Source organism: Anastrepha obliqua, chromosome 4 (assembly GCF_027943255.1).
Source record: "Anastrepha obliqua isolate idAnaObli1 chromosome 4, idAnaObli1_1.0, whole genome shotgun sequence".
Lineage (NCBI taxonomy): Eukaryota > Metazoa > Arthropoda > Insecta > Diptera > Tephritidae > Anastrepha > Anastrepha obliqua.
Window position 1 is genome coordinate 43,292,873 of NC_072895.1, and position 25,953 is coordinate 43,318,825.

General features: G+C 38.4%; 1 protein-coding gene across 1 annotated transcript in view; it reads right to left on the reverse strand.

The window, feature by feature from the left end:
• Positions 1 to 18,303: 18,303 nt before the first annotated feature.
• The window catches only part of LOC129245286 (protein prickle), a 123,462-nt gene continuing 115,812 nt past the window's right edge, over positions 18,304 to 25,953 (reverse strand). Inside the window, exons 5-6 of the mRNA XM_054883368.1 lie at positions 24,440 to 24,643; positions 18,304 to 21,119 (exon numbers count right to left, since the gene is read on the reverse strand). Coding sequence (XP_054739343.1) covers positions 19,143 to 21,119; positions 24,440 to 24,643 — 2,181 coding nt within the window. The 3' untranslated portion in view covers positions 18,304 to 19,142. The remainder of the gene's footprint in view (positions 21,120 to 24,439; positions 24,644 to 25,953) is intronic.

Genomic DNA, 25,953 nt, shown 5'->3' on the forward strand with positions numbered 1-25,953 from the left:
AAGATTTATAAAAGTTCGAAAAATTTTTATCGAAATTTCAAACTTTTTTCCATACATAGGGTTGTTCAATAGGTGCGTTTCAACTTTTTTCCGATAGGGAGGGCGAACGACGCAATATTTGTTATTTTTCGCTTGTCATTTGACTACTTCATTAGTATACATTTCATCATGGAACGCTACACACTTGAGCAACGATTGCAAATCGTGCAAATTTTTTATGAAAATAATCGTTCTGTTGCTGCTACTTTAAGAGCATTACGGCCATTTTACGGTCCATTTAACAAGCCGTCCCGTTTTGGAGTTATGTGAAGTCATTGGTCTACAGTAACAAGCCGGCGACGATTTGTGAGCTCAGAGCCAATATTGAACGGGAAATTGCTGGAATTTCGGCCGATTTATGCAAAAGAGTGCTCGAAAATTGGATTCAACGATTGGACTTCGTAAAACGTGCACGCGGTGGTCATGCAAAAGAAATCGAATTTCATACTTAAATGTATATGTTCAAACTCGATAATAAAAAAAAAATTAGTTAAAAAAGTCAAACCGTTTGTGTTTTATTCAAAAAAAATCAAAAGTTGAAGCGCTCTTACTGAAAAACCCTTTATAAACGTCTACAGTCACTCATTGAAAATAAACGCCTGATTCCCATTCAACAATTTGGCTTCAGAAAACATCATTCAACGCTCGATCAAGCGCACAGGGTCGTAAGCACCATAGGAATTGCTATGGAAAAGGAAAAAATGCCTTTGGCTGTTTTCCTTGATGTATCGCAAGCTTTAGACAAAGTATAGCCCGAAGCTAAAGTCCATATGCTGCCAACACAATTCTGCGAGTTGATCTCGTCATATCTTAAGGATAGGTACTTTTGCGTAAAACACGAAAATGCATATTCGTCTCAAAAATATATAAACGCAGCCGTATCACAGGAAAACATTTGGGACTCTCGACTATATCTTCTGTATACCCACGACCTACCAACGATAAATCACCAAGTAAGGTCAATATTTGCGGATGACACTGTCATATAACACTATCAAAAACTATTAACCTTATTACCACAAAGGCTAAGAAATGGAGAATAAAACTAAACAGAAGAAAATCAGCACATAATGCGCTTTTCTCACGCCAATGAGAAGAGCTTAACTTGGAATTACATAAACTATATTAGCTCATTTGTAGGCGCTCAGGCTTATCAATCCGCAACAAATTACTTATTTACAAAGAAACACTAAGACCCTCTTTGGTCTTATGGTATACAATCTTGGCGGATACGCTAGTCAAAAGTACTTGCATACATCACCTCTATCCAAAGTCTGCAAAACAAAATCCTTCTTTTATCAGCTGTAAGCCCAGGCAGAAATCGATAGAATGCATGATTTTTAAATGTTTTGGTCCCTGTGTGTAGCTGTTTACTTTTTAAGTTCAATTTAACTTTAATTAATGGAGATCTGTGGTCGAAACACCACATCAGCGAATGTACCACTAGTCACTGAAAAGTGCCTATTTTGTACTACGATATTTGTGAACGAGTGCCGAACGTACTCGTTTGATCGAACTGTCATTCGAACACCGATACCCGCCTGTAAACAATTGAACTTAACCAAAGATGTAATAAATTTATTACAGGAAGAGTTTTGGTCCACTCAACCCCATCCAAAAAGATATCATGGTGGAGTATATATTGACTACATGTCAACAAAGACTGCGATTAGAAGCCCTTCACGACAATTTAGGGATATTAGTATCTGGAAGTTTGAATTTTAGTTTTAAGTATTCAATAAAGAATTCCTGATTTTATCAAGTGTTTTGGATTGGATTTTATTTATAATATTTTTGTATTCTTTAATATTTAAGTATTTATGATTGACGAATCATTTTTATGCGATAAAAAATGAAGAAAATATGAATGTGCAATAAGTATTGTCTTTTTATTTCACCTTGAGTATGTTACAAAGGCTTTCTAGTCTAGAAATTTGAAAAAAATGGAACATTTTTTTCCGAAATTCGATAGTTTAAGTATTCAAAAATATCTCCCTAAAAGTATTTTTGAAAATTCGAAGTTACAACTATTTTAGTGACGCGACAGCTAAACTGGTTTGAGCGGACGGCGAATTTCAAACGTGTTTTTCTCGAAACTACTTCTTTCGATACGGTCGGCACGATATCTCAAGTTCTAATCAACCGATTTGCTTGAAGTTTATCATGAATATTCTTTAAATATATCTCTATTGGACGACGCACGAAAAACTGGAAACTTCAATTTTTTAATATGTGTAAACAATTCGAGGTAATTTTAAAATTAGGGAAACATTTTTTTCTGCGTCATACGATAATGACATTCATATTAATTAAGAATTTGTCTTTTTTTTTCAAATGACCACAAGGGTAGATATCGTGACGACGAGGACACTGCCTTTTGTTTTCGCCTTCCACTTCAAAGACGCATAATTCCATGTAATTTTTTTTTTAATTCATTTTGAGTGTTCTTAATGTATAAATAAATAAATGATAAAAAAATGGATAGTAAAAATATCAATAGCTTTTTTTTATTCACCGTCAAAAAATGCTCGAAGTTCGGGCCTCTAGACTAGAATACCCCCTTAAAAAGTTTATGAATGAGCTGGAATAACTAACCATTTACATACCTACGCTGTGTTTGGGATTGCTTTTTTCTCTTAGCTACATTAGCACTATTTTCTCATCTCCATCACTTTTACTAGAACTCATTAAAAAAACAAAAGCGGATACATGGTTATAATTTATTTATTGCACAATAGTTTTGAAATGTCAAGTCATTGTGATCTAAACCTCCGAGCCAAAGCATTGAGGACCTTGAAAAATATTGTGAAATGAAAATAAGTTGAGATCCGTTTGCATTCGTTGGTTTCACTGCAATTCAGCTTATACGATTGACCCATGATGCCTTTCGTATGGTTGTTGATCGCTGCACGTATGATTCAACACCTGCTTTGCTGCTTACGTTTCCGTAGTTTCCGTTTGTCAATCGAGCTACTCACTGGTAGTGTTGTATAGTAGTTGTACCCTATGATCTAAAAGTTCCGAGAATGTTTAAATAAAACAAAACAGAGCTAAATTTCAGGCAAATTTATTTAATCTCCTTCAAAATATCATCCGTGTGAAGGAACACATATGTGCCAACATTTAACGCAGTCCCCCATGCACCGCTACTATGCCGACGAAGAATGGCCTTTAGCTCCTTCGTCGCATTCTCTTTGAACTCCTCTATCGATTGAAACCTCGACTTCAAGTCATTTAGTATACAAATAGTATGCCCACATGCGAGTTGTACTAAACTTTAAATTTCCTGTTTACTATCTAGTTATTCTTGCCTAAATGCTACACGATTTCTACAATTCTCTTAAATGAAACACTGTGCGCCTGCAAGTATGCTACGCTTTCTCAAAGCAGCACTAACGACCAGCAAGGCATTCGTTTTACGATTATTTGAGGTTATTATTGTGGCTGGTGAGGCTGATGCTACGCTTTTGTTCATAGAATATTGTATACAATGTAGCTGGTAGCGGGCAGGTCAAACTAAAGGGTCTAAGGCGATTCATGCTATTGTATGTACATATGTACTTATATATACATATGCATGTATCTATGTGTATAGTAAAAATAAATAGTAATAGTTCATCTAAGGTTTATATGCATAAGTACGCCCGTTGGTAGCAGAGATAGCAGATAGTTTTATTGTGTAAATGAATACGTGATAAAATCCCACACGCCCGGAAGCTTACCCAAAGGCATATTCACTAAAGTGTTTATGTGAAAATGCAGGAAAACTAACGAAAAGCATTCGCTCTAAGCAAATTTACTTTAATTGACTTACATATTTATGTTGAGGGCCTTATGAAGCATATAAATTTCTGTTGATTTTTATATATATTCCATTTATAAAAACTGAGGTCACTGAATTATATCAGCTACCCATTAAATGCGCCCCATGTTCGTCCATAAGGAAGATGATGAATATTCTTTGCTTTGCTGCTCTTCTAATAGTGTGCTAATACTTTTTATTACACTTTCCAAGCGCCAAAATGCTATGCCCTACACTTGGCCATTAATTTCCATAAGCAGCGTTCTTGCGGCCTTTTGCTAATTGAATTTTGCCACACTTGCAACCCATTAATCAATACAAAATAATTTCCCACATCTTACTTCCTAAGCTATAACGTTAATGTTGCTGCATGCCACACTGATGAGAGTACAAACCCCCCATACATACATATGTGGATGTACTAAATGCCAGTGAGGAGCAACAAAAACGTTCAATGTGCCCCATAGCAACCATCAATCGCTAACCACGAACTCTGCTTTTGTAACTCCTGTTGCTAGTCAGTAGAGCAGCGCTGCAGCTCATTATTAGTTTTGATGTAATATAATATATGTTCCAATGTTGTTGTTGTTGCTTTTAATATTATTGTTTCGTCTGCGGCATCGCCTAAAATAATATCTAATAATAATTTTTCACGCCTCGGCTTACTCGTTTCCAACACACGTGATTGCTGTAGATAACTAAGTGTTACCCTTAGACTGCTTTCTCTGTCATAATTACGCATTGGAGTTCAAATGCATGCTGCGTACACAACCTTTATAAATAATAGTATATATATAAATATATCTATATATATATATATATATATGTTTGTTTTAACTGTTCATGTGCGCTGACCAAAAATTAATTAAATGCTTTCGTTTTTCTTTTATTTTTATGTGTTTGTTGGCCATTTTCCTGTAATTTATGTCTGTTCGCTTTTGGCTGAACTTTCCATATGAGTGTTTGTTTGTTTAAGCGGAAGGCACAGTTGGATAAATTGGTGTGCCCATATATATGAGTACGTTAGTGCCTTCATATTTGTACTGCAGTATGTGTGACATTTACCTATTTTGTTAGTCACCTGCCGCAGCATAAATTGAGCTCATTTGTATGTACTTTTTTGAATTTATGATATTTAAAATTGTAATGATAAGCAAAATGAAATTATTGGAAATTTTCCGCAGTGCAACAAAATCTTGGAGGTAAAAAAATTAGTTATAAATTTACGATGCACGCATCTTTATGTCTGCTGTGGTATAAAAAGTGGTATTCGTGAAGTAAAAAGTTCTGAGCATTTTCCGCCAGTTGTTTTTAGGCAGCCTTATAAATGCGTTAAAAACTATGTCACTCGGACCTATTTGCAGGTCTTGATACTTTATTTATTCTTTATATTTAATTTTAATTTTTTTTTTTGCAAATATAGGTCAGTCTCCTATAAAAACCCTATAAATCCAAGTTTGAATCTTTGTCCAAATTTTATAAAAATTCCAAACATTTTCATGAAAATTGCACACTTTTTAAATTTTTAGCAAAATTTGGAACATGCGTATTTATACCTCATTTAAGCGTTAGTATAAAAAATATGTAAGTTTGAAGTAGTCGGATATTTCCTTCATAGATAGGTAGGTGAAATGATTGAAGTACCAGTCTGACACCCCCCCAAGTAACATTAAAGCCCCGTTTTGAAACCATTATGAGATCTCCAACAGGCTGATATCTGCAGCCAGCCAGATCTGTTGATGTAATGGGGAAGATTGGTGGGATACCAGTTACCTTAATCATCTAGCTGCCAAACTCGGATATTTACAGAGAAAATACTCAATAGTATCATTCTCTGAAAGGTCCCCACAACTTCTCCAATGGGTATTAAATGGTAAACCCAACTCACGCAGTAATGTGAGTGCCTATAGCACAATGACTGCCAATCGGCCAGTAAGCACAGGTACAAGTTTGGAAATTGAATGGCGTGGAGTCCACTGGAGTCCTCTGTCTGTTGTACTTCGGCCAAAGGGTTTCGAAATAGCACATGAACGAATGGAGCTCCATCTCGTCAGCGCTTTCCTGAGAAATAAGTTGTGCAATTCACCTTTAACAACAGTTAAGAGATCTCTGAGACCAATTCAGTCGACCCCTTTCTGTCAAACTCATCAGAAATTTTATTTCCCTCTATGTTCCTATGTTGTGGAGCTCAGATGAGAGAAATGTTACGAGTACCTGCGCACCCAAGCGATTTAATCTCATTCTTACTAGAGTTGGCCAGTTTGGATCTGCCTCATGGTGCCTTCAGAGCCTTGATCGCCGCTTGGCTTTCGGAAAAATCTTTACATCTCCATCGCTCCTACGTTCTCTAAGCATTTTGCGTGACTGCCGTACACCTGCCTGAAATACTCTAGCAGTTTTCGGCAGTTATAAGAAAATATATAAATTAGCTGATTCTGTTGAATATTTTTTTAAATTTTTACAAAGTTTAAAACTAGAATTTATATGGTTTTTGTTGGAGAACGAATAATACGTTTTCAAAAAATTTATTAAAATTAAATTAAAACAAACAAATTATAAAAACTTACCCATATGCTATTGTGTTTTAATGCACTGTTTACATTGGCGTATACAATGCGACGATTTAAAGTTGACATTATGATTTAAAAACTATTGTTTGACAGTTTTGTGTTTTAAAAAGCTAGTTTTTTAGCGGTATAAAATAAAGGTAAAAAAAATTCCGATAAAGCCTTCAGTAGAAAAAAGTCGGGGCAGGCTGTTTATGAACCCAATATGAAAGCTATCATAAAGGGTGTTTTTTTAGAGGTTAGGTTTTTAAGATGAAATAAAACTTATATAATTTAATGTTATGGCCAAGAATTTAGCTTTATTATAAAGATAAGGGTTTGCCATTATGTTTTAAAAATGATTTCGGGCAAGTGGCCGCCGCGGCTGGCTCGAATAAATTCCAGCCGAGAGGCCCAATTTTCGACCACTTTTTGCAGCAATTGGGGCCGTATGATCTTGGAGGCCACGCCACAGGTCCACGGCGCGAGATAATGCGCTCACCAAAAGTTTCCTTCAATAAATCGATTGTTGCGTTGGCTGTATGGCATGTAGCGCCGTCTTGTTGGAACCAAAGGTCGTCCACATCAACATCGTCCAATTCAGGCACGAAAAAGTCATTAATCATGGCTCTATAGCGCTCTCCATTGACTGTAACATTATGGCCGGCTTCATTTTTAAAGAAATATGGACCAATGATTCCCTCTGCCCATAGAGCACACCAAACAGTGACTTTTTGAGGATGTAACGGCGTCTCAGCAATGGCTTGTGGATTATGTTCACTCCAAATGCGACAATTTTGCTTATTGACATACCCATTTAACCAAAAGTGAGCTTCATCGCTGAACAAAATTTTCTTGTGAAAATCGGGATCGGTGGCCATCTCGTTTTGGGCCCATTCAGCGACGTGCGACGCGCTTGATGGTCGTTCGGCTTCAATTCTTGCACGAGTTGGATTTTGTAAGCCCGCAAACCAAGATCCTTCCGCAAAATCTTCCATAAAGTGGATGGGCACATCTCCAATTGCTGCGCGCGATGGCGGATGGACTCATTCGGGTCTTCTTCGATACTCTGCTCCACAGCAGCAATAGCGTCTTCGGTGCGCACTGTACGACATCTCTGAGGATGCGTATTATCCACTAGAGCAAACGTAGTGCGAAACCGATCCATGGTTAATCGAATTAGTGACTCTGATGGACGATTATGTCGACCGAATATTGCACGCAGCGCGCGATGCGTCGCGCGAACCGAACCATTATTTTCGTAATCAATTTGCACGATTTGCCAACGTTGTTCAGGTGTAAGCCTATTCATTATGAAATGGCAAACCAAACTGAGCATAAATCAAGTGACAGCTGTCAAAAAGACCATCTACGAAAAAAGTAGTGCCAACTTGAAAACCTAACCTCTAAAAAAACACCCTTTATATTTGCTTTCGTTAATATGGATGTTAGATGTCGCACGAAAATGTCGATACAACGAAAAGATCGCAATGCGTTAGTTGGAGATACTCGATACAGAAAAGAGCCCACCCAACGAGCTAACAAGCAGTTCCATTAAATTTAGATTCAAAAACTTACTCTTAGGCTTAACTTTACTTCTTGGTATTCCGTAATTCGAACCATGTGTATACAAAAAAACTAACAAGTTTCACAAAAACACTTTAAAGTCGAGCAAATATAGGAACTCCGCCTAGAGCAACGGACGCTAAAATATTCACAAATTCGTCGAATTAAATCCGATCGACATGACATTTTGAGACATTAATTTTTTGTATTTTTATCATTTGCTTCTACAAAATATTATACCTGATGTTAGACTAGACGTACTTTAATGTAGAAAGAGATGAAATGAGAGTGATATTGAAGAACCAATGCCCTCAAGATCATTTGGAAGAAATATACTTAGCATTTAAAACAATTGACTAACAAAAAATGATAATTACGATAAATACGATTAACTGAATATCATAGATTTTGCGAGATTTGTTGATGTTTGTTGATGTTTGACGGTTAAGCCGACTTTGGACAGATTTCTCTGCGCGTCAATAATCTGCTCATGCGACTTCTGCTAGCGCTTTGTATTGTCTCATAAATATTATCGATATCAGGTCCCGATGAATATCTGCGTTAGATATTTAAGCTACAGGAGTGTTTTATACCGGACTCGTTGTAGTATACCTAGAATAATTTGAAAAAAAGTGATAAAATGTAAAAACAAGTTTAAAAACCTTAACTCGCCTCCCTTTAAGTTTTAGCAACCAATTATACACTTAACTTCACCATTTCAAATAACCTCATTTTTATCCAAAGTAATTTCTAGCAAACTTTTGTTCTACAAAATCTATTGCGGGTCCAACATTTTTCTGCTTACATCATTCATTAACATAAACTCACTCAAACATATTAAATTCGACTAACACGGTAATTAATTTTCAAGCGTATAAAGCAGCTAGTCAAGCCCAAGCAACAACAACCTGTCAACCACTAGTAGCTAATTAATGCAAAAGCAGGTGCCTAAAACCACCAATGATGCCAATAGCCAGACGCACACACTCAAACACGTAAAAATAGCTGCAAATAAATGCAAGTTCACTACGCCGATGGCCTCCGAGGATGAATAATCACACAGAGTGACTAAATAATACAGACTTCAGAGTACTCGAACTTGTTATAGCTATTAAGCCACTCGATTCTGGCTCCTCCAAAGCAGAAGAGCTACTTTGAAGCGGTGCTTTGTTAATAACTACAACAGGTAAAAAGTTAGGCATGTGTATTTGTGGGCAGTTGTGTGCTGTATTTAATTCACCAGGGCAACAAAGTTGTACAGCACTTGGACAACCACAGCCGCACTTCACTGCACTTCACTTAGGGACATATTATCGATCTAATGGTTGTGTAATTATAGCTCCGGTAAATGGGCAACATTAAATCATATCATTGGAAAGTGGGAGATTAGCATGATTGCAACATGCACACGTAAATACATGCCTGCACTTATACATACACACGAATACAATGAGTTGGCAACGAAGAAGAAAAGTGGGTAGTAAATGAATTGTGGCTACTGATAAAGGCTGAGGCTCGGCTGACGATGGCAAAGATAGTGAAATGCCCCTCAACATGCTGCTGGCGATGTCAAAAGTAGGGGAAAATGAGAGGAATTCAAGACCGAACGAAAGTTAAGATGGATCGTAATGATAAAATCGAGACAGTGATGAAATTGCTTTCGGTTGGTTGAGGTTGAACAAGTTGCGGCTGATGATGTTGGTGCTGCTTGACTTTTGTTGCCCACAGCTGGTATTTTGCATATTTCAAACATTGAACAAACATTGAACAGGCTTGCGCTGCAAATAGATGAAAAATAACAATACGCACAATAATAAAAACAACAATGAAAGCATTGCAACTACACGACATAGAAAATATCTGCAAGCAACAGTGAGTAGTGAGGCATGTTGATGTTGTTTATTGCATTCCGGTGCCACAAACCAACATAAAACACATGACAGGGAAAGGTGAATGCTGCTGCTGCTGCGATAACATGTCTGGCACTGATAAGCTACAACAGCAATAACAATGGAATACAACAAAAGCGTTAGCAAAAACAGCAATCAGGTAGAGGGAGAACAACAATGACAACAATTGAACAAAACGTGGGTTATTTGTATGTTTGTATGTGTATTTATAAGGATATGTGTTAGGGGCTGGAGTGCGGGTACGTTTGTATTGCATCCTAGTGCAACGGCACTCACAAAAGCGAATAGATTACATTTTCCAGATTGCATTGGCATTTTGAATGGAATTAAAATTAAAATCGAAAATGAAATTGCAATTGCAATTGAAATGGAAATGGAAATTGAAAATAGTAATATAGTTGTAATTTCACGCAGACATTGTAGAATAATTTTTTTTCTGGTTCTTTTAATTCTTGCAATGCAAATATTAGAGCAGGATTCTTTTTTTGCTGTCTGATGAAAAAATAAAGATTTGCCTTATTTACAGGCGAGCTATGCAGCTAAATAAGCAGGACTTTTTAAGAAAACAAGCACTTGTTTAGAATCCAACGGGGTCCGGCACTCGAAGTGTAACCAACTTCAGACCGCTCGATCAGCTGATGCCCGTGCATGTATGTTACTAGGCTAAATGAGAGTCCAGAGTATTGTTTACAAGCACGCGGAAGCATTTTGCCGAGAGTATTCGCGAAAAAACGGCGGCCGCCGTAGCCGAATCGGTTGGTGCGTGATTACCATTCGCAATTTACAGAGACAACGTCGGTTCGAATCTCGGTGAAACACCAAAATTAAGAAAACGATTTTTCTAATAGCGGTTGCCCCTCGGCAGGCAATGGCAAGCCTCCGAGTGTATTTCTGCCATGAAAAAGCTCCTCGTAAAAAATATCTGCCTTTCGGAGTCGGCTTGAAACTGTAGGCATCAAGACGCGCATCACAAATAGGAGGAGGAGCTCGGCCAAACACCCAAAAAGGGTGTACGCGCCAATTATATATAAAGGGTGGTTAAATTTCAAGGACCGATGTTGAATGTGAACCACACCTAAGCGTCAACGACACCGTTGGACTTGTTTCTTTGGGGTTATTTGAAAGAAAAGGTGTACGGCGATAAGCCAGCAACAATTCAAGAGCTAAAGGATGCGATAATTCGGCACATTAACGGCATAGAACCTCAATTATGCCTCAGCGTCATCGAAAATTTGGACCATCGGATGGAGGTGTGCCGCCGAGACCACGGCATCCATTTGGTCGATACTTTGTTCTATACATAATTGAGCCATACCAATATTATCATAATAAAGAAAAATTACAATAATTTCCTAAAAAAACTTGTATTTTATTTAAAATCAACGCCGGCCCTTAAAACTTAACCCCCTTTATATGCAATAGCGAAAAAAGAAAATCAGTAATGGATTTCAAACGTAATTTTGTGATTGCAATGTATTTGGCTCGAAAATCACCACCAGCGATTGTTCGTGAGTTCGAGCACCTTAGAGTAAATAAAGTTTTTGTTTATCGCACCATGACTCATTACAATGATAGTCGTAGCATCGCGAAACGTCATGGAGGTGGTCATCAAAAGATTGCAACGTCACGTGAAATGGTTCAAAAGTGAAGAAGCGACTTGAGCGAAATCCCTCACGAAGTGTCAATCAAACGGCGAAAGAACTGAAAATATCTGATCGTAGCATCCGTCGCATACTAAAAAATTATCTCAGATTTGTAACGTGGCTATTTATAAAATATGTCTCGATACCACAACAGATCAAAGTTCAAATAAAGACCAACAGATCAAAATAAAGCTCCAGACATTATTGATTTCTTCTTTGCCAGAAAAATTGGTAAAATACGTATATGAAAGATCAGATCTGAATTCAGATCATTCCCCCGTTCATTTAAAGCTAAGAGAAGACAGTGTATAAAACAACAAGCGATTACCTTACCCATCAAGTTTACTGACTGTGAGTTCTTCAAATACATCCAATGACATTGATTCAGGAGTAGTTTTGCTTACCCAATAAATTCTAAATGCCGCATGGCATATCAAAACAGTTCAAAGAGCAAAATAAGTTGTACCTTCTGCTCAAATATGAACGAGACGTTATCAATAAAACGGTCCGCGGATGACATATGGCAAAAATAAATTTTTTGTTTTTTGGTAGGACTGTTATAAGCTTACATGGCAAATTTCAGCGTGATATGTCACATAGTTTGTTTTCTGTGCTACTGTAAACAAGTCAAGCTCGAGTGTGTTCTTCGAATTTAACGATGGAAATTCAAGTTGAACAAAGAATTTGTTTGAAATTTTGTTACTCCAACATATTTGAGTAGAAGGTACTTTGTTACCCGGACAAAACCTTTTCACTTAAAACCGAAACGAAAAGGAAGAATGGCATGAAAACCGGCAACCAGCACTGCAAACATTACATAATAAAATAACGTAACATTTACGCGAAGAAATTAGGAAACTAAAAATTAATCTTTCAATCACTTTAACACTTGCTTTAACACTTAACTAACAACGGAAAAAAGCATTGATTATTCTTTGTTGAAATCTACTAAATATTTAAATAGACCAACTATAAAACTAAAACCCTCCAAATAAAAAGAACAATGGATTGTGGACCAAAAGCGACACTGAAAAAGCGGAAGCTTTTGCTGAGTATTTGGAAAAAACCGTTAAGCCTTATGAAGAGGATCAGGTACCACTGCTCTCTAGCATACATCAAGTTGAAAATCAGTTCTGTTTAGCTTCGCTGGGAAAGATTAAGCATGAAATAAGTCTTCCAAATTCCAAAACTAACACCTGGCTTCCACAAACAACCTTAATTAAGCTAACACGGCTTATAAGCGCATGCCTCAAGTTAAAATATGTGTCAGTACAGTGGAAAGTTTCAGAAGTAGTAATAACAGCAAAATCTGGCTACCTAAAACACCTAAGTTACTCGAAAAAATAATTCTGCAGCAATTGCAGCCTTTTATTGAAAATAAACAGCTTGTGAGTGGTGAGTAGGAAACCACTTTAGATTTCGATCAAAGCACTCAACAATTGGGTAAGTGCGCAGAATCACAAGCGTAATAGAAGACGCAATCGAAGAGAAGAAAATATGCTCTTCCATATACATATCTAGATGTTGCTCAGGCTTTCGATAAGGTATGGCATGAAGTATTACAGGTACTCCATAAGCTAAAGATCTTGCTTGGAAAGGAATTTTTGGACTTTTAACTTCGTATCTAAACAATAGATACTTCAGGATCAAGCGCGATGGGACTTATTCAAGCCGTAAGCTAATAAATGACGTGTGATTTTCGCATTTGACCTTCCGGTCTGTAAAAATAGCATAACGGCTACTTTCGCTGACGATGAGTGAACCAAGAAAAAAAAACCACGTTTTCTGTCGAAAAAGGAAGCGATGCTTACGGTTTTTATGGATTATAACAGTATTGAGCACCACAAATTTTCCCAAGAATGTCAGCTAGCTAATAAGAACTCGTATTTGAGCGTTCTGAGATGTTTACGTGAAGGAATTCGATTTGATAGGAGAAAAACTCGAGGATTTTGCACCATGTCATCATTTTCTATGAATTGTGGACCAACAGCATAACGAAACCCATCCAGCAGCCACCGAATTAATTTTATGTGGCTCCTTGCAAATTTTTTTTCTGATTGCTCGAGTCAAAAAACTACTACGCCTTTTAACAGCCGAAAGGAAATGATGGAAAAATCGAAGATGGTCCTGATGACTATACCGAAAATAGAGCCCCAGAAATATTTCGAGAGCTGGATCAAACGCTGGCATAAGTGCGTTACAGTTGATGTGGAGTACTTTCAAGGCGATAATATCACTTTTGGGGAATAAGCATTTATTTAGAATTTTCTGAATATATTACGGGAATACGAATAAAATTACTTAAAAGAATGCGGTAAGAATGCGGTGCCCAGCAATTTTTCAGAATTTCGAAATTAGCCAGCTTACTGCACTGATAACATCTTTTATAGAGAATTAAAGAAAATTCGTAAAAAAATATGTAATATTTTCGAATTTTTAAAACTTAACGTTATAAACGGTGGGCGTTATTGGTGCTAGATTTTGCTCCCTTTCATTTGCAACTTACCGAAAGCCAAGGGTAACACATTTTTATATAGTCACTTCCAGATATCTAAATTTCTTGTCAAGTTATTGCGTGCATGGGCGAATGGACGGAGAGACAGTTATAGCTAACGCGATTCCTTATATCATTCTGAAAATTCGTTATTCATGCATTTATATGTACAGGATTGACCATAATCGACGGACCTACCTGGCAACCCTGTATCTTTTGACAGAGACGTCAGATCGCTTAATGACATACCGCGTTGGAAGCGTCAATCCAAACAGATTTTCACCATGGAACAGTACACGCCACGCGAACGCTCCCAAATTTTTGAAATTTACATTCAACAAAAGGAGTCAAAAGAAGAAGAACAAAATCAACATGTCCGATGAGGCTCATTTCTTATTGAATGGGACGGTAAACAATTGCCGTATTTACGTCACTGAAAATCCTCACGAAATTCGAGAGGTACCTCTTTACGACGAAAAAGTCACTGTTTGGTGCGGCGTTATTGCGAAAACGATTATTGGCCGTTTTTCTTCGAAAATGAAGATGGTCAAGCTGTCAATCAGGAGCATTATCGCGATATGATAACCACTTTTGTTATGCCAATTATTCGTCGAAAGCGTATGAGGCAATTCTGGTTTCAACAAGACGGCGCTCCACCACACACAGCTCGCACCACAATCGATTTTTTGAAGAAATTGTTTTCTCGTCGTTTGATGTCGAAAAATGGAGATTTTGACTGGCCACCTCGTTCGCCCGATTTAACGCCACCTGACTTCTTCTTGTAGGGATATTTAAAATCAAAGGTTTATATTATATTAATAAGCCGAAGACCATAGAAGAGCTCAAGAACAACATCCGTGAGGAATTAGCCGCTATTCCAGCCGAAATGTTAGTTAAAACTATGGAAAATGGTGCAAAACGGGCACAATACGCCATACAGGCTCAAGGCGGCCATTTGAGAGATATTATATTCAAAAAATGATGTCAACAAATCTACTTGAACCAAGTAAAATGATTATTATCGTCAACAAAAAAATTGTGTTTTTCTTTGATTTGAAAAAAAAAAACACATGGGTCCGTCGAATATGGGCAACCCAGTGTTTATATAGCATTGGTATAAATAGCACGCGCACTCAACCCCTTTATTATAATCGTAAAATTTATTTTCTCCTTCTTTTGCTGCTTGCGCTTTTATGTTTTATTACATGTCATTTCCGCTTCCTGTATCCGGTTTGGCAGCCTACAACAGCAGCAATACAATCGAACGGATACCCCTATTACATGCCAACTGTAAGCTGAAGTCTGGCGCTTATCGCCCACATGTACATCATGGCGTACTGCAAATAAAGCTTACCTACATAGTAGAAAAAGCCGATCAACCAACCAAGCATTTAACCAGAAATGCAACCAACAATTGCACCTAGCACAAGCCAACAACATTAAAGTCATAAAAACGATGTCGACGTGCGTGTGTGAGTGATGAGCCAACGCAGCTGCCAGCCCCAAATGACCAGCCACTACCCACTAGCAGCAGCATCGGCATCATCAGATAAAACACAATTTATATGCGTCCTTTCCGCTGTACTCCTACTACAGATTATAGTGATTTTAGTATGCCCACTTACGTACATACACACATGCGCTTGCGTCGGCCTATAAGTATATGTGTGCCTTATCATTTTCCGGCCAGCATAGTTCGCAATTGCGTGTGAATTTGTGCTTGTGCACCAGCTTGGATAGTCATTACAGTCAAATGCAGCTATGCTCATCCCATTTGTATGTATGCAAATGTGCATATGCATGTGAATTTGTGTTTGTGTTCATGGAAATTTTACCATTTGCCAACCACATTGACGGTGGTGTTATTGGCTCTTTTTAATTGTGTGCCAAATTACAACACGCATTTTGGGTAATTGAATGCCATTTCACTTGGTTGATGTTGTGGTGATTTTCGAATATCCATTTTGAATAATTCACATTTAAATATTCCAGGAAGAAAAACATATATTATATGTTTCTAGTATTCGAAATATGATCTAATAATTTTCGTCCATTTCTTAGATAATTGGCTCAGGACGCTGGCTTTTTAAATTTTTTTATATTTTTTCTTGTCTTTGAGACGTCGTTTTTAAATATAGTTTTAATAGACCTTTAATTTACTTACTGACTCTGGCGATTACAAAAAATACGTCTTTGCCACACTGCGTGTGAGGAGCTTGTAATTTGATATTTGTATCGATAAGTTTGGTATTTTTTAGAACAAACTTACATAAAGGGTTTTTCAATAGGTGCGCTTCAACTTTTTTCCGATAGGGAGGGCGAACGACGCAATATTTTTTATTTTTCGCTTGTCATTTGTAAACTTCATTAGTATACATTTCATCATGGAACGCTACACACTTGAGCAACGATTGCAAATCGTGCAATTTTTTTATGAAAATAATCGTTCTGTTGCTGCTACTTTAAGAGCATTACGGTCATTTTACGGTCCATTTAACAAGCCGTCCCGTTTTGGGGTTATGTGAAGTCATTGGTCTACAGTAACAAGCCGGCGACGATTTGTGAGCTCAGAGCCAATATTGAACGCGAAATTGCTGGAATTTCGGCCGATTTATGCAAAAGAGTGGTCGAAAATTGGGTTCAACGATTGGACTTCGTAAAACGTGCACGCGGTGGTCATGCAAAAGAAATCGAATTTCATACTTGAATGTATATGTTCAAACTCGATAACAAAAAAAAAAAAATAGTTAAAAAAGTCAAACCGTTTGTGTTTTATTCAAAAAAGTTCAAAAGTTGAAGCGCTCTTACTGAAAAACCCTATATTTCAGTAGGCAACTTCAAGTGCCGCACTTTCCTAGAATACCATTTTCCCTACAATCGATTTACATTGCACGAAGTTATAGCCATTTTTCGTCGTACACACACTTTTCATGTCGATTCATATCAGCAAGGAATTCACTATGAAGTTGGTTGTTTTTGAATGCAATGTGCAGAGAGAGTGAGCTGTTAGGAGACAATGTTAGCATTAGCATTAATATTTTCTGCTGTTAGCGACATGCAGTGCTGCAGCAAATACTGTAACATAACAGAGAAATGCACAATGGGAGCAATGTTGTTAACAGAGAATAAGTAAAATCGTTATTTGGTGGCAATAACTTAGCTCTTACCTCTTTTCATTTGTGAATAAGACGCTATTTAATTGATGTTTTACTTGGATTTAATTTTAGTTTATACTTCTTCATTACATATTTAGTATACTTATTACTAAGCCTTGAATAAAATCATTTACAAAATACAAGTTCAGTTGGTGTGCCTACGTTTTAATGTATAAATTTAGTCATATCATTTGAACATGAATAAATAGTAATTCACTTTTTTTTTAATTTTCTGTTTACATATGTATGTATGTATGTATGTACATATTTAAGTGTATAATGTTACTTAATATTACTTATATATGCATGTATGTAGTTCAAATATATTTGTTTATCAAAAATATGTCAGCTGCGTCGATGTTCCATTTTTATAGCAAAATATTTATCGATACATTTTTCAAATATTTTTCAAGTATATAAATAAAAATTCTTATACAAGTTCGTAAATAACTATAATTTTATGTTGTACTTACTATTTTAATTTAATGTGCAGTATTTTAAAACTTAATTGCTATAGGTGAGGTTTCCAAACAATGCCAGAACCGTCAAGTTGAACTTTAATGTATTGCTTTAAATCGTATTTTTTATTGTTTTTTACTTATGCACTTATTTTTTTAACTACCTGCATTTTTTATAAGTAACTCTTTCTATGCTGCAATGGGATATGACTAATTCGAAAACTTCTTACAATAATCTGTATTTTGTATGGAAGATTTAGAGATACACGTAAATATATACAAAGCTGTACTTGAACTTTTTAACGAGTTTGTATCATAGAATGTTATAAGTTAATTTTCTTTACCGACATTAATAAAAATGTTTTTTATGTACACTCATATTAATATATGTAGAAGAACAGGCAGGCAGGCGGGCGGGCAATAAGTTACATATTATAATTTATAAACATATATTATAATTTTCTATATTGGTATAACCGTTATTTGGCTGCATATACAGTCGCCGTAGCTAAATGGATTTGTGCGCATTTAACAATCGGTAGGGGCCTGGTTTGAGGTCAACTGTGGGCATGAAAGATCAAAATAATAGAAACGGTTTTTTAATAAATAGTGATTGCCCATCAGCATTTGATTCGATTTCTTTATTGCGCTCATTTGGGTTCCCGGTCATAGGGACATAGCCCATGCTGGGCTGATGAGCTGGCTAGACAGAGGACCCCGGAGACGGCTTTATCGCAACATGAGAGGATTTGAGTTCCCTTGAGAACCTGTAGTCTGCTACGGGAAAGATGGGCTTCGCGTCAACTCAGCGACGGCGACCAAACGTGCAAAGTCGCGAGATCCTTCTGGACATGGGTAGATCGAGGACGCTTGAGAGAACTTTTGAGAGTCCTTTCTGCAGAAGCTGTCCGGAGGACGTGATGGAATCATCTCAGCACCTTCTTCTCCGTTTACAACGAAAATGCAAGTCAGGCCGCTGAAATTGTGAATTGTGATTATGGTGCCGTTCAGGCATTTTTGATGTTAAAGAAAATGTCAATAAAATCACAGAAATAATCGAAGTTGACTTGCATGTTAATAGTCGTAGCATAGCCAAGAAGCTAAAGATTGACCATAAAACAGTTTTAGGCCATTTGCCCAAAAATTTCCCCAAAATTATATTATTCACATACAAATTTCTAATTTGAAAATTAAAATTTTTTAACTAATTTAAGTTCAAAAGGCTTTTTATAAATAAGCCATAACTCAATTGTATTTCATATTAGATTTACAAACGCTTTGTTACGCACCATCGCCGTGCTGCTGCTTGCCTGCCAGCTATAGTATTAAATTTTAATGTATGTTGCCTCTTTTTTTCAAATTCATTTTACTTTTGAATTTTGTTGTACTTCTTTGTTGAATGCCGTCTTGTAGCTTTAGCTGCCGCATTTTGCCAGCGGCTCTTACCGCCCATTTTCACTTTTCGTTCGACAGATGACATTTAATGACTTCTCAAACCGCTCAAGTTGATTCGATGACGCACTATCGCATCACGAAATGATGCAGTTCTTGTCCTTATCACTCATATCCGTCGGTTTACGCTTGCGATCGTAAGCGAGCGCATCGTTGGGAACATAACTCACACGCACACCGCCATAGTGACGCCGCTGCGGCAATTGGTACATCATCATGTAGTCCTCAGAGGAGGATGAAGATGATGAACAGGTGGAGCAAACGCTTGAAGCATCATCCGATTCATCATCGCCACAACGCGTGGCATGCGCTGTTGCGGACGCGCTGCTACCAACTTGGGAGACCGAAGCGCTTTGCAACACGGAGGGTGGTCCCTGATAAGAAGAAGAGAGCGGTTGCGCGGTCACGTAAGTATCAGCACGCGTTGTTGAATGTGTACGATAGCCGCTGTTGCGATGTCCTGATGATTTGCGCCGACGCCTCCGTCGCGATGAGTGTCCGCTGCTTCCGGAAGAGCGTTCGGCACTGGCGCTCTCTTTATGTCTACTTCCATCTCCGCCGCCACCGCCACCGCTGCTGCCGCTACCTGTGCCCGCACCATTTCCTGAGTAGCTGCGCGAGCGCGGCAGCGTTTCCGCTGGTATGCCTTCGAAGCGTACACCTTTTTTCTTCACCTCACCGCCGCCTGTTGCACCGCTCATTGGTGATGAGGAAGATGCGCCGCTGAGTATGGATACAGGATGAGCGGGCGCTTGTCCAGAGTTCATGGACTGCGGTGAGGTAATTGAACGTTCACCACCCGAAGCGGTGGGTGAACCCATCAATTCGGGCGGCAGCGCAGTAGAGGCCACTGACAAGTTAGGTGTGGGTAGCTCACCGATGTCAGAGGGCAGCGGTGAAGTGATCGCGTCACTGTAATCGTGTGCAAATTGCTGCGAGGAGGTATGCGCGCCCGCATGTGGTACCTGCATGGGTTGTCGCCCTGTGAGTTCAGGCATGCTCGAGGTCATGGAGCTCTCCATTTTAGAAACACGCTGGATATGGCGCGGCAGGTTGTAAGTGTGCGCACCAGTATGCGGCGGTTTGGCAGGCCAAGCGGCATCCAAGTTCAGCGACATCTCATTGAAGTTGTAAGCCGCTTCAGATTTGAGTTCCATTGGCTTGGGCATTAGATGCGTGTATTCAGAAGGTGAGATCAGCGGTGATAGATTTTGTGAAGACGTAGATGGCGCGCCGCCCGAAAAGTCTGTAAAGTCGCCAGTACCGTGACTACCGCTTGCACGCTCCATATCCTTGACCACACCACCATCCGAGTCTGAGGTTGGGTAGCTCTGTTTAGTTGCCTCCATAAGCGTCATATCGACTGTGCCACTCATCATTGTAGCTGCGCTCATGCCAGCTGGCATACACTCCAGACCACCCATCTCAATTCCCCTGCCAGCACCACTTCCATCACCACCATCCACCCCGGCAATGCCGGCATCGCCACCGCTACCACCACCACCAACTATACCTGCCGCTATCTGCTGACTCTGCAACTGATACATTGCCTGATTAAAACTTTGCTGGTGCTGTTGCTGCTGTATTGGCGACATTGGCGGCGAACTCGATGCGTGACTGCTGGGTATGCGTGTCTGCGGGCGCACGCGTTGCGTTGGCGGTGTCGGTGTGGTGTACATGCCAGTGCCTGAACTGTCCGATGGTGTAGGCGGTTCACCTTTGCTGCATGCAATCGAACAGTAAATGGAACCACGCCGCGGTAGGAAGGCGCGTCCCAAAAGCGAACAACGACAAGTATTGCAGGAGAAACACTCGTCCGTCGCGTGCCAGTGCTGGCCATCATGACTCATTTGACCCTGATCCACACCGATAGATTCGCCGCAATAGTCACAGTACTCGGCGAACATGGCATCGAAGCAAAGCAGGCAATAGGGCTTGCCTTCGCGCATTATATACCGCTGGCCACCGAGCTGCTTCTCACACTCCTGACAGGCGAAGTGGTTCATATGCCAGGCACGTCCTTCCGCCTCGGTGCATTCATCAGCAAGGATTATCTGCAAAGAAAGGAAAATGCAAAAAAAAGTAGTAAATAAGTTTAAAAGTTGAAAAGTGAGCGCTAAGTAGACGTAAAGACGACGTTAAGTCAGACGCTAAGGAAAAGTGAAAGCGATAGAAGGGAAGCAGGTTGTGTGCGGTTCGAAAACTTTAGCTGCAAGTTTTATTAGAAATGCTCGCTACATCGCGCGGTAGTAGCGAAGCCGCAAGCGAAATTCTGTAAAGGCGCTCGAAAGTATGCATTTAGAGTATAGCAGAGTGGTTAGTTAAAAATTAGCGAAGGTGTTGGCTGTTGATTGTTCTTGGTCATGTTTTCGGTTCACACGCTCTGGATAAGTTTCTGAAAGTTTTACATCTCATGGTTTTACATTTGAAATGGAAATGGAATTTTAAAAGAAGCTCTAAATGAAATTAGTTTAAATGGGAATATTGATGGAAAGTAAGAAAAGTCGTTTTTACTTACTTCGAATATATTTATTACTAAAAAGATAAAATAATTTGATTTAAGATGGATGTAAAGATAGTAGAAAATTGTGAAAATAAATTTTACTTATTTAATACGATTTCTTTTCCAAAGTGTGAGTTATAAGTACTCCCATTTGGCAAAAGATTACTAAAAACAAAGCAACAAAGAAATCTCGCTCCGTAATGCTGCAAAAAATAATATCCAAAAAATATTCCTCCGTAAATGCTGCAAAAAATATCATCGTTCTGGATTAATTTACACTACTAGTGATCATTTCATACCACCTTGGTATAAATAATTTTACTTGTTTCTGTTATCGGAACAAAGTATCGAGTACTGAATAAATATTTGCTCATAATAAATAGGGAGGCACACAAAGAGCCAGCCGAATGTGTATTCAAAGAGCGACAATTCTAAATTATGGTTTTATTTATAAGTACTAAACATTTTCTTGATTACATTCCATTTGTGGAACAACATCAAGACGCACACCACAAATAGGAGGAGGAGCTCGGCTAAAAACCCAAAAAGAAGTAGGAGCCAATTATATATATAATTGACTTGTAGGTATTGTACTGATCACTTTTGTACTCACACGCATATGAAATTTAATCTCAGAGGTACTGCATTTGAGTTTTGCAAGAAAGTAGGTTTGCATAGATCAGAACAGACCAAGTAAGAATTGGGTTCATATAAGTTAGGGCAGCTATGACTAAAGTCAATACTCGCACATGCAATTTTTGCGAATGTGTTAGGTACTCTTAATACCTTATACAAGGCGGTTCAAAATTAATCATCCAATTTCTATTTTGAATAACTTTTTTACTAAATAGACAAAAAAAATATTTTGAGGGATAAAAATTTCTATTTTGACTTTCTCCATATCTATTTTGACCCGCCTCATTGCTGGTCTGTTCGTATAAATCTTCCGATCGGGTAGTATTGGATATGGGAATAAGTTTCCGCCCTTAGGGGGTATCGCTACTGATATTGTTTTTGTGTTCGCTCTAGTAATATACTGGTGATTCGAAGGTGTATGTGTGTGTCACAGTAGTTGACATTTGTTTGAAGCGTAAATATCTTTTTTTATCTGATCGCAAACAAGTCTACATACGTCCCGAAAAAACAGCATTTACGGGAAGTTCTACTTCATTATTACCTTTTAAAGAAAAGTGCAGCTGAAACGTGTCGTATATTGATCAATATTTACGGTAGTCACGCTCCATCAAATACAACTTGTAAAGAGTGGTTTCGACGCTTCCGAAGTGCCAATTTCGACGTGAGTGATAAAGATTGCGAAGAGGCACTGAAAAATTCGAAGATACTCAACAGCAATAATTATTGGATGAAGACGATATCGAACCATTGATGATATGTCTAAAGAGTTGGATGTTGACAGATCAACCGTCGAGAGACATTTGCACGCGATGGGAATGGTCCACAAAGCAGATAACACACAACAATTGAAGGAGAGAGATATCGAGAGACGTTTGGTAACGTGTGAGATGTTTCTTGAACGGCAGAAAAGGAATGATTTTCTGCATCGCATCGTCACTGGCGATGAAAAATGGATCTATTATGATAATCTTAAGCGTCAAAAAAGTTGGAGCCTGCCAGGTGAGCGAGGTTCATCGACAGCGAAAAAAAAATTCATGCTTCAAAGGTTATGTTGTGCATCTGGTGGGATCAGAATAGTGCCATCTATTATGAACTCCTTAACCCATGTGAAACCATCACCGGCGATCGTTACCGACTGCACCTAATGCGTTTGAACCGAGTTTTTAAAGAAAAGTGGCCGAAATGGGACGGTAAACATGACAAACTGATTTTGCTGCATGACAACGCATGGCCACACGTTGCTAAATAGGTCCAGAAATGTTTAGAGGGACTGAATTGGGAAATCTTGGACCACCCGCCGTATTCCCCAGACATTGCACCTTCAGATTACTATCTGTTCCGATCAATGCAGTCAGCCCTTATTGGGGAACTATTCGCTTCTTACGACAGCATCGCAAACGTGACTTAATGAATGGATTAAGTCAAAAGAACTTGAATTATTCGTCAGAGGAATCCGTATGCTGCCTGAAAGATGAAGTAATGTTGTAGCTTCCAATGGGACATACTTCCCATAATATGATGTATTATTTATATAATTCGTAACATTGGCAAAGAAAGGACGGAAACTAATTCTCATACCCAGTACATTTATAACAAATTTTGCTTGCAAGCTTACGAGCTGCAGGTATGCGCAAGAGGATATTCAGGTAAATTTTTTTATACAAAAAATTGTTTTGCTGCATACGAGTATCTAGCACTAAATGAATAGGAATTAAACTGCAACTTTATATGATATAATGGGAAAATTTGGTTGAATCCTTCAGACCCAGGTTGGCATACGGTGTTAGAATATAAGCGATCAGCCTTAGAATTTAGCCGGAGAGTAGAAGAAATTACCCTACATATCTTTCTATTAATTTTGAAACTCAAAAAAAGTTAGCAATTATCATTGAACCGAGAATATTGCTTCAATTTTGTACAATATTGGTCTGGATGCTTTGTTAAAACGTCAGCCCTATTTGTTCATAGTCGCACCTCGTATGACATTGTTTTGGGTTACCTTGTCTTTGTCACATACAGACATACACAATGTCTTTTGCCACCAAACGTTTAAAAGTCTCATATTTAATTCAATTTTCGTTACTAATAGCGTCCATTCATTTATATAAAATAACGGTTTTTATATTAAATTTTTTTGAGTTAAAAATCATGATTAACACTTTCTCCATGCCCTATCTTTCGTAGTTGCAGTTTAGTCATAGTGAGCATTGAAATATACTCGTATCATCAACTCACCTCATCACAGGCGGAACAACGTGGCTTCAGTGTCTCTGCATGGTGACGTCCGCAGTACAGTCGGCCATCGCGATGAAAGTAAATGAGATCGACTAGCAGCTCATGGCAGATGCAGCAAATGAAGCAACCCGGATGCCACGAAGCGTTTGGACCCAGACGTGTAGCAAACACAGCTATATCCCCGGTGGAAATCAATTCGTCACACTGAAATTGAATTGGTGGGAGAAAGAAAATTAAATAAAAAATATTGAATTAAATCGTAAATACAATGCTTTAAAATCTATAGCAACATTTGACAAGTTGTGACAATTTATTTATTTTCTATTTAATTGAAATCATTTTAGTAATTCATTCTCTCACAAAAACCATATAAATTTAAGTTTGAATTTCATTAAAGTGTAAATTAAAAGCAAAAGCAATAAATTTCACAAATATTTCAGTTCAGTTTTATATCCAGAATTTTTAGAAAAATTTCTAGTATGCAGTTTTATAGCCCCTTGAAATTTGGTGTAACAAAAAGTAGGTATGAAGTGGCTTAAAAATCGCGCTGCTTTTTGACAATGTTTTTTTTTTTTGCTGACGCTTTGAGGTGTTTTCGTACATACAGGGTTTGATTGAAAAGTAATGAGCCTTGCCGCGCGGATCGGCTGGTGGGGGAAAATGATCGTTGGACCTTCCCCTTCCACTAGAAACCGGTCCCAATTCGCTGGCAATAGTGGTGCAGTGAATATCGCTCCGCGCGTGAAAGCTGTTTTAAAAGTGTATTAGGATTTTGCAGCGGCGAAAATGCAGCGATCGTTCGAGCAACGTTACTCGATCAAATTTTGCGTAAAGCTAAACAGTTTGTACCTCCAGGAAGCACTGTAAACGCGGCATTTTACAAAGAAGTGGTCCTTCGGCTGAAAAACCGCGTCGCCCGGGTTCGGCCCGACCTCGTCAACAATTGGACCCTTCATCACGACTATGCGCCGGCGCATACCGCTTTCCTCTGCACCTCTGCACTGGCCAAGATGGGGGTTCCGGTGCTTCCCCACCCTCCATACAGTCCAGACCTGTCCCCTCTGGACTTCTTCTTGTTCCCGCGCCTGAAAAGAAAGCTGAAGGGGAGCCGTTTCGACTCCATCGAGGCGATCCAAAAAACTGTGACAGCCGAATTGAACGCGATTCCGGCGGATGAGTTTAAAAAATGTTTCCTGCAGTGGAATCCCGCTTCAAGCGGTGTATTGACGCTCAAGGGTCCCATTTTGAAGAATATTAGTTTTATAAGCCAAAAGGTTTAATAAAACTGCTTAAAAAAAATAAGGCTGATTACTTTTCAATCAAACCCTGTATAAAAAAAGTTTGGAGCACTCATTCAATGCACAGACCGCCGTAAAAAAATATAAATCCAACATCAACCCGATTACTGAGGTAAAATTCAGCGGGATATAAAACTGCATACCCAAACAATTTTTAAAAATTCTAATAACAATATGTTAAATTTTGTTGAAAATTAGTTGAAAGCTTGAAACTTG